This window comes from Wasmannia auropunctata, unplaced genomic scaffold (assembly GCF_000956235.1).
Source record: "Wasmannia auropunctata unplaced genomic scaffold, wasmannia.A_1.0 LD335973.1, whole genome shotgun sequence".
Classification (NCBI taxonomy): Eukaryota; Metazoa; Arthropoda; class Insecta; order Hymenoptera; family Formicidae; genus Wasmannia; species Wasmannia auropunctata.
In genome coordinates, this window is record NW_012026917.1 from 201458 (window position 1) to 214953 (window position 13496).

Consider the following 13496-nt stretch of genomic DNA (forward strand, 5'->3'; position numbering starts at 1 on the left):
GGGGGGGAGGGACGCTGCGGAGGAGGAGATTAGGGCAAAGAGAAACCGCAACGTAGCTTCAAAGAGGTCTCACCAGAGCCAGAGGCGCGTCTACTTAACTTTGATCAGGTCGAGACCGCTGATGCGAGACGAGCCGCGCAGAAATAAAATGCCTTGCCTCGACCTTCCCGCCTTTTTGCATCCTAAATTATCTCGATAGTTCGAAATATCGAAGCTATCCGACACAGGCCGCGGAGGATAGCTTCTGTCGTCGTCGTCGTCGTCGTCGTCGCGAGAGAGAAATGATCGCCTTTTTTGCCAACTAGACGAATTTCCACCGTAATTGAACGACTCAAAGCCGCTGCGGTAATTTTCAGACAATTCTTTGTCTTTTTATTCTTTGGTTTTTTTTTATCAAAGGAAAATTTTAGTCGAACGAAAAAATTTTCGCGGAGAAAAATATCTTCGTAGCTTATTCCGAGCGACCGATGGATGACGTTCTTTTCACGAGGAGGAGGAGGAGGACACTTTTTCCTCGTGCTATGGCGATGCAACGGTGCATCGAGAGAGATCGGCAAGGAGGGAGATGGAAACGGCAGGTTGAATGTCGTTATTACGTTGAATTAGAGGGTGCAGAGCCGGAACGAGGTATGAAACTATTACCTCGCGAAACGGCAGAGATCTCCTCTCTTTCTCTCCCAGTCCGGGATCTCCCTCCTCGATCTCCTACCTCTTCACCCTCTCGCGACAAAGGGTTGGGTGGGGTAGAGTGTGCATTTCGAGTCTCGCTCTTCGCGGAGCGTGTTGCGCGAAGAGCGCGCGAGATGATGATAGCGGCACCACGCTTGTGATATTCATCCGAAGAAGCAAATAAACTGGAAGATGTTGTTTCTACTTAACACTTAGACGAGCAGCATATAAATTTCCAATAAAATATAAACAAGCGCTAATCTTTGCAATAACACATATAAAAAGACTAATATCCTCTGAAAAATATTTATCTATAATAAATAAAATAAAGAATCTCTTTAAAACAATTCTTGTTAATAAATTAAAAATTTTTCTTCTTCTCAAAATATGTATGCATAAAAATTGTGCAATATATGAACGAATAGTAATTGTTTTCGATTTTTAAAGGATCTAGAGATTTTTGTTTGTATCATTTGAGGATTTATGTGCCGTTTGCCTAAGTTTTAAATAGAAAAAAACATCTTATTTATTTAATTTTAATGTGTAAATGCTAATGAGATTATATTTAGTTTTGCGTAAATCGGACTGACTCAAAACTATCGGAGCGACTTAAAAGCGACAACAAGATCGCAGAACTCACCGCCGTGTTGAGGACTGCGTTTGTAGCAATCCTGATGAACGGAAGAGCCGCCGGTAGCCCCGAGGTGTGTACTGGAAGCCGGCGATGCGGTCGGGTCGGTGTTGTTGGGGTTGGTGCAGGCACCGCTAACCGAATTCGTGGTGACGTTGTTGCCAGTCTGCTGGTCGTGTAAGTGACTGCTGCTGTGATGATGGTGATGCTTATTCCTCCCGAAGGATTCGAGTTCCCGCAGGTGGGACCTGAACGAGGTCGGCGCGTCGAGGAAGGGCCTCTGTCCCAGGCCGAGCGCGCGGAATTGCTGATGTTGCTGCCCTGAAAAAAAAGTTATTCACGACACGTATATACATACGTCGTACATACTACTTGTTCGTAAAATCGTCAGTTATTATTAAATTTATTATCTACAATCACAATCGGTATTAGAAAAATGTTTTTTTTTATTACAAGTTCGCTTCGTGAATAATTTCAAAACACACTTTATATATTTCCTTTTATAGATGTGTCATCTGGATTTTTACGTTTTCGCTTTGACACGATTCGAACACTCGTGGAATCTCTAAATCGGGGAGATTGACCAGCGCGCGTCTACGTCATTAGCCCAATAGAACGGGATAATGAAGAAACTCGACCTCTCTTCCCTTGATAGACTTCAATAGCATTCCTCGCATATCCGGGACCTCACGGGATAGACAGAATCTCGAGCCAAGTATCGTGGCATAACGTGGGGTATTCCGATTCCCTATTACGTCGGATCCTAATACACGTTTGATACATATTATTACACGGCATGACAGTGCACATGACTCGGCACGTGCACAATCCCGGTTACGCTTACATAATAATCGGAGATGCATAGACGAAATACATACAAGACAAAGTGTGTATTAGATGTGGAGTAATAGCGTTTGTTGAAAAAGTTACAGGCTCCCGTGAATATTTCACGGAAAACAGATGGCGGATACGAATTATGTGTAACATATATTTTTCAACGTCGAGAATTAATCTTTGTAATTTCGAACTTTCAATATTTGCATACTAATGTGGAGAGAGACAACAGAAACTCTGAAGTCTATCCATTATCGATAGGCAACTGAAGTAGCACATTTGCCTTCTCCGTTGCTTCTCTCAATCTCTTCCTCCCTCTCTCTTTCAACGGTTTCAGCACGGTTGGAGAAGTAAAGAATGAGAGCCTAGGCGCAAATTGTTATTCTTTGTGGAGTAGAGGGGGACGGGAAAGAGAGAAAAGAGGAAGGAGAGACAGTGAGAGGAGAAAGACGGGGGACGAGAGGGGGGGGGGAACGAAGATAAAGAAGGAGAGAGAAACACCTCCGACCACGAGGGCGAACGACAAATAAAGTTCGACCACAAACTGCACGAAATTGTCGGCGAGCCCAGATGGTCAGCTTCAGTGCTCTGACCGATGCCTACAAGATTATTCCTTGCTACCGACTACCACGATCGGCCCGCGCCAGGAGATACTACAAGCGAAAGGGGGCCCGTGTACAGGGGCCCCGCGCGGATCCCACGACTTCTCACGTACCGGACGCCGATAATGCCCCAAACGTACGGAACGTTACGCAGCGATGGGCCCGTCGATGTACTTCTTCGCTCGGTTCGGGCTCACGTGAAAGGTCAAACGGTAGACACGGACTTCAGCTGCAAAAACTCTTTTTTCTGTAAAAGTGGACGCTCGCAAGATTTGAGAGATAATCCAATGATGTAAACGAAATTGTCTTGTGGGATTTTTTATACACATTACCATATACACGGATTATTTGCACAAAGAACCGTATAATCGTGACGAATGCAGTCTGCCTGCGATAGTCACGATATTAAGAATGCTAACATATAAGAAAGAAGACGATCGCTAGAAAAGACGTATGAAAAACATTTAATTACAATAAACAAGAATGATGGTGATATAACACCTTCATCAATCGCCCCTCTACAGCTTGTGAAGCACGGATAAGCGGAGAGAGAGCAAGAAAGATAGAGAAAGAGAGAGAGAGAGAGAGAGAGAGAGAGAGAGAGAGAAAGAGAGAGAAGGTGGGACGAAGAGAGCAATAATTCCAATCTCCACGGGCACGAGTGGTGGACTTATCTAATCAAAGTGGCTCCGGGAGGACGGAAATAGCGCGGCTTTTTCCTCCTCTCTAATAACGGGGCCTCTCCCTCCCGCCCGTCTTACGTTCTCCTTGACGCCAGTGGCCACAGGCCGAAGCGCGCGGCGTTTCCTAGATTTCATTCTCCTTTACGCCTTTTTTTTCCATCATTTCCTAACGTTAACGCACTTCGCATATCCGCGTGTATGTACATCCGCTCTCGATTTCAGATCGTCGATCGATAGCTGCAAATAATTTTTCCACGGGCTGCTATATGTTTACGATTATATTGCTCGAGCGGAAGCTCCGCTAGATCCGCCACTTTTCGACGTCGCTTTATCAGGAGGCAGTCTTTAATCAGACTTTTCGGTCGCCGATAGAGCCTTCCTCTGACCGGTATCAGGATCAAGAGAGTTGGCCACGAGGGGAATCCAATCGCGAAGTAGCCCGGTTCCAATTTTAACATTTTGATTGACGGCCACCGACTGCCGAAATTGCTTCCGTATGATTCCTTTCGTCGCTATCGGTTTTCTCGAAAACAATATTTAAGAGAATGTCGATTGGCGAACGTACGATTTTGTAGAGATAAAGCGGAGCGGATTGACCTGGCCAGCGAGAAATCAACGAAATCGTCATCGGTTAGGTATAGCGACGGACATCGGCGGCACATCTCGTATGTGTTTCACTACACGGAAACCAGGTCTCGCGTGAGTTTCTCAAAAAGAAATACAACGCCTCATGTCGCTTGTCATTGAGCAAAAGTAGAAAATTCATCGTTGGCGACCTACACCGGCGTTGCCTCTTCGCCTCGTATTAAAGCGGGGAAAATCATTTCGCGAGTCTATATAGGTACCCTACTAATAGACGACATTTCAAATATGGATCAATTACCGAGTGAAGCAAATTCAATTTCGACCATTGACTGACAGCACCCATCCATCGATATCGTTTCGCTCGCTTGCATTTCAATGATTTTGGGCCACGGTGACGGGCAGCGGCCACTTTGTTTCGCGGACGCCTCTCCCATTCTCGATTTATCCGTACCGCGCTCGATTCGTCCTGCGTTACGCTGCTACTGCTGCTGCTGCTGCTGCCTGCTGCTGCCGTTTCGGTTATTGGCAACTGACAAATTACTCGGACACTACTTCGTCGTCATTGATCCGTCTATCACGAAAGGTCCAGACTGTCATCTTGCGTTCTATAATTTTTCCGAAACGATCTATTGTCGCGCATTATTGTCGGAAATGTCCGTCCGCTCTTTTCAACGAAATGTATTATATTATAATTTATCTTGTGTAGATTGAATGTGCGAGAAGGAGAGAGAGCATTTCCCCTGCCGATGATTCGCCTCTCTTCCCGGGAGAACGGGAAAGACCCGCTATTCTAAACTCTTTCGCTGCCGGTGCTGCGAAGCACAGGCGAATTACGAAAATTGGCCCGATTATTGGCCGCATCGGTCTATGGCACACGGAGTGTGCGGCGCGCGGAGGGATGATTTCCGATAACAAAAAGCTCGCGATTATGCACGCAATAATGAGAGCCGGCAGGTGTCTGCGGGGCATCGAGCGTCGCGCATTGTTGGCACCACAATGAAAGCGCCCCGCCGCCGGTTGTTTTGCTCGCCAGCGCATTTTCGTACGCCGGTTGCTGCATAGATTGTCTCCCCGGTGCGTGCCGGCCCGATGGTGGCACGCCATCGGCGATGCCAAAACCCGTGTATGCAATATGTCGTCATGCGTGTTCTATTCCGCGACGGTCCGTGCCACGCGACACGGATCGCTCGCCCGTTCGCGTTTGTCTCTCTTTCGGTTTGGAAAGGGCCAGTAGGTCGGCGACGCAACGTCCGGGGTCTGCTCGAGCGGACAGCTTAAACGACGTAAACAAGCCTCTCGTTTAAAGCGGGGTTCCACCTACCACTTGTGGATTATCGGGCAAGACAATAATCGTAAAGTAAAAGCATGCAATGTGATATCCTGGATTTATCCGTCACGTACAAAGTCTACAAATTATTTGTGACATTAAAAATATTTCAAAACCTACAGACCTAAGAATTAATATGAATTCAAATTAATATGAAATTTAATTTTTTTCAATAATAAATAAATGAATTTTAAATTTCGACTGTTTTCGGTAAATGTTTTTTCAAATTTCTTCTTTGAACAGGATTGTATAGGCTTATTCAAGATTTAGTAATCCGTTAGTGATGAACTTGAATGATGGATTGGAAGTCGCTCGAATCGGAATCGAACATCTTTATATTGTGGACATTAAAGCGTTGAAAACGCCACAAAGATATGGAAGTCAATGGATGCGAAAACGGACTTGAAACTTTAACTCCGTCGTTAAGTGCACTTTATGCCGGCTGGAAAATTGACGAGATTCACGCGTTTTTGCACCTGGTCCCGCCCGACACGCGGCCTGAGTCAAGCAGTAAAAACAACAGTAAAATCAATCACGCTCGACCATTTCGAAAAAAATAGTGGGGCCGACGGGTGTACGCGGCGCCCTGCTTCCATCAATACTTTATACAACAAATGCGAAACGCCCGCAAAAAACTGCCGTTTTCGCGGTTAACTCCGCAACGGCTATTAATCTGATATCGAAATAACGACCATTTTTTTTTACTCGCCGCGGATGCATCCGAAAATAGGTGTCGGCTGAATCGTCGGGCGCACAAGCGCGCGATATCTCCTTCTGATCCGACGTGCGCAGGGACTCACAGTTATAAAACTGCATGGAGGGTCGGGGGCAGGGAGAAAGGGAGACAGAGAGAGGGAGAGAGTCACCCATGATCGACTTTTACTGCGTTTCGCGTGATTCTATCAATTTTGGGCCGACCAATAATGAGTCCGCCAACAGAATGTTTTAGTAATTTTTCGGGTGTTTCCGCGGCAAATTAACGTAAGTGAGTTAGCGTATCCGGCGCGCACGAGTGCGCGCGCGAGCGCGCGCTTGTAAAAGCATTGTCTCCCCGCGTGTATGTACGCACGCGTCTGTATTAGTATACGCGAAATAGTCCGACCCAAAACACGCACAAACGCGGGATACGCACGTCGACCGCTGCATCATCGCGCACCATCTGCTCGGTAATGACTCCCCATTACCGCGTACAGGGACTTTCGTTGAATTATCGGTACATTTTCAGGGAATCCCCGGGGCGATGCGGCAGCGCCCGTCGCGCCGGATAGATCTCGCGATCGAAGCGTCGCATAAAGTGTCGCATGTGCCACTTACTCGTTTTCGATCGCGGCTCCCGTGGTCCATCGACGGTCACCTTAATCGCCCTCGTATAGGTCGCCACTTGGGGTGGCGTCGTCGACACGGTAATGGTGATGCTGAAGCTCTTTCCTGTCACAGAGAACAATATACCTACATGAATTGCTTGTATACTGATGGATTTGCGCTTTCATCACTAATTTACTCTTCTGTGTATTGATTCAATCGATTTATGAATCTATAAATGTATAAATATAGACAAAGTATCTCGGTTTGCATAATCTTTTCTTTTTAAAATACTAATACAAAATCGTGTGTTATTTTTATATAAAAAATTATTTTACTCGAAAAATATCTATAATTAATTTAAACGGAATGTCTAATTTATATACTATAAACATTTTATATCAGATTTGTATTGTATAAGTAGTTTTCGTATAGCTATCAATTATACATATTTGTTTTCGATTCTTCGATTAAACGCAACGCAAAGGTGAGGCTCAATTTATAATTTGCAACTTTGCAATTACGTCCGTGTCTATTAGATGTTAACGGAGCCACGGTATTCTTAAGCACGTTAAAAGATAATAGAGGAGAAGTGGATGCTCGGGGGTGGAGCGGTCGTGTACATATATCATCGATGAAGGTCTGGAAGTTGAAGGCTCGGTATATTAATTCCTTCTCCATAAACGTCCGTCGGAGAGATTGACTACGCGCTCTTAAACGGCCCATCGCGCGCTAATATGCATTCGGTAATTCGCCGCTCTTTCGCAACTCTTCCGTAGGAGTAGAAGCCAGCCAGTTGTCCCTTTCGACCAATTGTCCCTCTCGGACAGGAGTGTGGGTTCGTTCGCGCGCGGCAGCGAGAAATTTATACCGAGCTTAGCCTCCGCGTTATTTACGTTCGCCGGAATTAGAAAACGGAGGAGTCTCGCGCGGTATGGTTTTTTAGCCGAACGAGTTTTTAGCCGCGTCGTAGCAGGGCCGACGCGATGCGAGCGGGGCGATAACTTGACGAAAACAATTCGTACGAGAATGGCTCCATCCATTTTCGCGGGCGACCGTTCGCCAAAACACTCGGTGTCAACTTGTCCAATATGACGAAAACGAAACGCGACCAAGACTGCTGTTTACGCCCAAAAGAGACGATACCTAACGCGCCGCGGACATGCAATCGTTTGTGTTGGCGTAAATGTCAACGATTTGTAATTGTCTCCCCTTGGTACACCCAGTTCCACCTCGCTGTGTCTGTCAACATGATAACCGGCATCAAACACCGCCGGTCCCCGCGCCTACCCCCCGGGAACTGCAACTGACTGCAGAGCTACATGGCGTTATATCCCAGTTATATCGCGGCCCTCTCTCCGCTCTTCCGCGATAGAACCATCCCTCCCCGTTGCATCCCTCCGCCCGGTCCCAGGATACCTCCCGCGGCCGTCATTGCCATCGTCATCGTTCATCTGTCGCGTGCAAAGAGCATCGTTTCCGGGGATGTCGATTCGAATTTTTGCGTCAAAAGGCGATTTCTCTAACGTGATTTTTTTTTTCGCCAAAAATAGGCGACCGTCGGACGACGGGAGTAGAATATAATTTTTATAAGTTTCTCTTGGAAAGAGGCCTAACTTTCCCCGGAAGTACCGGGTCAATGAAAAATTAGAATCAATCTTATACAGGGAACGTTCTAAAACTTTTCAAGGCTCGACACGCCTAATTGGAAAAATCGCGGAAAATCCGAGGATCACCAAAGTCGGAAGAGTGAAAGGGGGGAAGGTGGCGGCAGGTTGGAGGAAGGGTCGCGCGTTGAGCTAGACCCCCTCTCCCCCGGCCGAGTCCATCGCATTTGGGGCTAATAATGCCGCACAGCCGACTCCCCTCTCCGGCGCCCGAACCTGCGGTTAATACTCGATGATGGGAACGGTCATCTGCAGAGACAGGACCCGGTCTGTGCATTCGCGAACGACGGACGGACGGACGGACGAACGGATGGACGGACGGGCGAACGGACGGCCGGACGGACGGACAGACAAAACCGGGCCACGCGTATGTGGCACCTATATAACGTGCAGCATCACAGCTTGACTACTCACGATCTCCCGTGTGTCTCTCTCTCCCTCTTTCCCCCTGCGCGCGTGTGCACGTGTATATATACGTGTGTGTATGTAAGTGTGTCGGTGCGTTGGCAATACATAGACGATGAGATGAACGCGCCAACCCAAACCGCCCACACACAACCGCCCGAAACCACTCGAAACCGTCCGTTAATACTCGTGGCGACGGAGCGGAGGGGACGAGATCGCGTAGGGCTAAGCGAGCAGCAGCAGCAGCAGCAGCAGCAGCAGCAACAGCGGCAGCAGCAGCAGCAGCGTACGGGGTAGAAAGGCTAAAGGGGGTGTGGGTGGGCGAAGGGGACGAGAGCGGACGCACGTTGGTGGTAGGGACGGAGCGGAGGTCCCAGAGTCTCCCAACAGGATGTCTCTGCAATTGTCAAATAATTACTATCGGTGGTAATTTCAGCCGTGTCGATATAGACTGCGGTATATTACTAATTATAGGCACGGGCCGCTCTCTCGACCCCGGCGATGATGGAACGGCCGTCGTCGTTTCAGCCTCCCCGGTCCTCTTTGATTCGGGCGCTACCCATATCCCGTTTCTTTCCGACGGCGCGTTTTTGGGGATTATCTGCTCGTCGAATATACGAGAGGGGCGACAATCACCGGGATCACCGGCGATTCTCCAAACAGTGTGTGGAGACCTTACACTGTTTTGAACGCGACGTTGTCATAACTTTATGATTGTTTTGATGAAAAGAAAAAATGATCGTCAACCGGTTTGCGGTTATCTCGCGTTATTTCCTTTTTAACGTAGACTGACTTTAATAGTCGGCTGATTAGAGGTAATAAACCGGTGTGAGGTGTGATCGGCGTTGTTGTAATCTCTTACGTGACAACAGAAGACACGTGTAAAAGCAATTTCAATCGGGCATACACATATACGGCCGGAGAAAATTGTGCGGTGAGAAAAATCGTGAGAGGCGATATCAGCCCTCGGACTCGCGCGCGAAGTCGCCGAAAAATAATCTCGCGTCGCGCGTCGGGTATGTATACGAGCCGCGCGATCGCTCTTTTTAATCGAGGAGGCAAACGGCCGATTTTTCGTTGCTCTCTCGCCCCGTTTTAAAATCCTCGCTGCAATTTCTTGAATCAGTTTGCCGGCCGATGCGATGCAATTCAATCAAATTAATAAGTCGCGGAAACAAAACCTCGATGATAGGAGGGCCGGGTCCGCCCGATATATGGTGGTGGCCGGTATCAACACACCGAGAGCGGTTTGGTCAATCGCCGAAATTGAGTATTATGGATTATCGGGGAGAGATTGAAACGGTAAAAAAAAAAAACATATAACAACGAGCCGAAAAATGGACAAAGGGATCGAAGGATTTCGGGCGAGGGAAGTGTCTCTTTCGCTAATTGACTCCGGGGACCCTGCGCGATGCACCTGTGCGTCAGGAGGAACGAAAATCGCTGACCCTGCACTTCATGATCAAATCAAATGAAACATAGATGACGCGTTACGGGACGAATATCCCGGCCGTATACGAGCAGTCCGACCCGTTAATTCATAAACGCGCCCTCCGGATCATGGGGTGCAAAATGCATTTGTAGGCTTTGACAAAGCCGCCTGCTGATCCGTGAATAATTATTATAGGCCGGGAAATCGATATTTCGAAAACGCAAATGAGGTCTAATGTGCAACTGCGAAGGTTTCGTAAGAAAACCAACAAGAGAAAGAGAGAGAGAGAGAGAGAGAGAGAGAGAGAGAGAGAGAGATCTAAGATTTTTATCTTTATACATTTTTTATTATATTTTCATTATATTGTAATTATCAGAGAAAAAAATGTTAAGAACATTGTTTTTTATTATGATTTAATCGACGTTATGCTTTGATGTTTTTAATTAATATTCGCGCGAAAGAGTTGCAGCGGGGGAGGGGGAATAGAAAATTAAGGTCGAAAATTAAACAAGTTAAGGGCGCATCGATCGACAGCGTTGGTTGATTTTGGGCAAGTCATCCTCTCCGTCTATATCCGTCTATATCCGTTGGATGATTTCTGATTAACGGCCAGTTGTTTCAAATGCTCGGTTGGGGCTTGTGGCAGACATCGAGTAATGACTCTGGGGGGGTGGCGGGAGAGCGGGAACTCGCGAATGGGGACACACGGGGTATGGACGCGAGGGTGGCACGATGATGATGATTACAATAACCGTGATTTTAGAGGGCTGGAAATCGCGGCACGCGCTCTCTCGCCCGTCCTGATACACAGAGAGAGCTGTAGATTTCTCTTATGAACTTCGATATGATCAAAGGTATAGTAAATTGTTTCCGGAAGGATAATTGGAATGTCAGGTATGTCTCTTTTACAAACGCGCGATGTTTCTTCTGTTTCCTTTTACAAACGGGGACGCGCCACTAAGCACGAAATACTTTTCCTTTTTGCTCGACACTTATTTAAGAGTTTAAAGAGAAAAATAATAAAAAAAGGTAACTGTCAGAAAAACTCACCCCTGCCGCTTCTGCCGACGAATCTGAGGTCGTTAAACTTGGCGACTTGATTCTTCATCAACGCGGTCGAATTTCGCAATTCGGCGCAACAGTTTTCGTCGTTACCAGCGCGAACTGTCACCAGTGTCCCGTCGCCGATCTCACCGAGGGCGACCACTTTAAATGCCACTGGTAGCGTTTTGTTGGACCGCCAGTGCGTCGGCAGTTGACTGCACAGAAAGTACGGCGATCCTGAAACAAAGATTTTTATCGTACACAGAAATCGTTCGACTTTATTTTACGTCTAATTTAAATGTATAGTTTCAAAAAAAGCGCACAATGAATAGATGAGAATATTTGCTTGATTAAATATGAAAATTACATGAGAAAAAAACAGCTTTTTGCTTCTCCATTATCTTCAGAGTTATATTCCTTCTTTTGATATTATTTATGAATACAATTGGTACCAACCTGTTCGGACCAGTTCTCCAGGATGTTCGGCCTGCGCCTCGCCGACGAGCCTTTCGGTCCACCATAGTTCGCCGACGGCGGCACTCTCGCTCATTTCGCCGCCTCCACCTCCGGCGTCGGCGTCGTCTACTTGGTGGTACCTGCTGTTTACACCTTGCAGCGGCGCCAGGGAGGGACCGCACGGGCCGGCGCCTTCGTGAGATCCAATGCCGTAATTCTCCCCGCAGCCCACGGAACCCACCGGTAGATGCATCCCATCGGCCAGTAGCCGCCCCTCGTCGCCCAAGTACGCACCCCCTGGCTGGGACGTCGTGGATTTTCACTTAACTTCGCAGACGGAGGCGACTCGATCGTGCGGCCTCGCTACCAACCTCCGCGGCGGATCTCTCGCTGTTCGTATAAATCGATCGGTCGTTCCTTCTTCTCGATTGCGTTGATTTTCATGATCGGTCGCGAGATCATCACCACGGGCTTAACACGGCGGAATTGCGTTCCGGTCTTGATCCACGATCGATGCGGCAGCTGTTTTCAATCGAGTCTCGCGATGTACCGTTGCACTTCTTATTGCGCGACGCGCGATCGGAGAGACCGACCGTTCGAAATACATTTTGTGCGTCACTGTCTATTATTAAAATTTAATATCTTAAATCGCCACCAACATACTCATTATACCACATTCAAATTTCTCTCTCTCTCTTTTTCTTTGTCTTTTCACTATCGCCAGCGGCACTAGCTAGATCTTCTGTCGCGATTTCTATTCCTACAGGTTGCCGTCACGGGATGACGTAGGCGACGATTTCTCGAAATCCGATATAACGTCACGGCGTTACACTTGGACAAACAACGCACTTTTCCTACATAACGCCTCCTGACATTTCCCGCTGGCGAGAACGGACCCAGTCATGCTCGCGATTGTCGGCAGCGGCAACGACACCGGTCGACGATCCTCTCGCGCGAACGTCAGTCGCGGTCGACGGTGCGCGACGTAATGCCGCGCGGAGCGGCTCGGTGGACCGCGTGTTCCGCGCGTAAGCGGCCCGGGACGGCCTAAGCCCCCGCGACTCCGGACCCCCGCTCTCCCACTTCCGCCCGCGGACTCTGACGCCCCTCGGTAGAGTCGGTAGCAGGAACAGGCTACGCTCCAGCGCTCCCACCACGCAAATCCGCCCGCCCCACGTCGCGCCACTTTTCGCACCGCGATCTCTCCGCGGCGGAATCTCCGACGTGGTGGTACCATACTCCTCCTCGTCGACGGCGTTCGTTCGTTCTTCGGCATTCCCGTCGACGAAACCGGCTACCGTTACTTTACGCGGGACAGATGCCGCGTTGACGTTTGTAAATTTCCCAGATTACGAGCCAGCGCACGTAATATGCTCGGGATATACGTTGGGATAGATTCGTGGGATTCCCCATGTGTCAGCGCAAACATTTATATTTTTCCATACATCGATTAGCGATTTCACCGCGCAATCGTATTTATATATTCAAGCAATTAAGAGTCTGTCGAGATTAAAGATCAATGATAGAAGTTTAATTAATCCTCTAGGGACGTGTGCTACAAATTTGCAACGTTTTTCACTTTAAACTAAAATTCAGGATTTGTGAAGATTAGTTATATTTATAAAACTAAAACTGGAAATGTATAAAGTTAAAAATATAACATTAAAATATAATATTAAAATAAAGTGTTTTCTATCGATATTTATATACATATATTATTGTATACATATAGATAATTATATACACGGAGAGAATTTTTTTTTTAATTTACCCTGCAAATCATGTTAGTTATGGGACAATATAGTATTTAGGCAAATTTTACTGTGCACTACAATAAGCTGTCTCTTATACACATCTCT

The 13496-nt window shown here is 47.4% G+C and overlaps 1 protein-coding gene across 1 annotated transcript in view; it reads right to left on the reverse strand.

The window, feature by feature from the left end:
* LOC105454862 (protein lozenge) overlaps positions 1 to 11890 on the reverse strand; it is a 28782-nt gene extending 16892 nt beyond the window's left edge. Inside the window, exons 1-4 of the mRNA XM_011697789.1 lie at positions 11638 to 11890; positions 11188 to 11418; positions 6646 to 6759; positions 1310 to 1621 (exon numbers count right to left, since the gene is read on the reverse strand). Of these exons, the coding sequence (XP_011696091.1) occupies positions 1310 to 1621; positions 6646 to 6759; positions 11188 to 11418; positions 11638 to 11890 (910 nt within the window). The remainder of the gene's footprint in view (positions 1 to 1309; positions 1622 to 6645; positions 6760 to 11187; positions 11419 to 11637) is intronic.
* Between the last annotated feature and the right edge of the window lie 1606 nt (positions 11891 to 13496).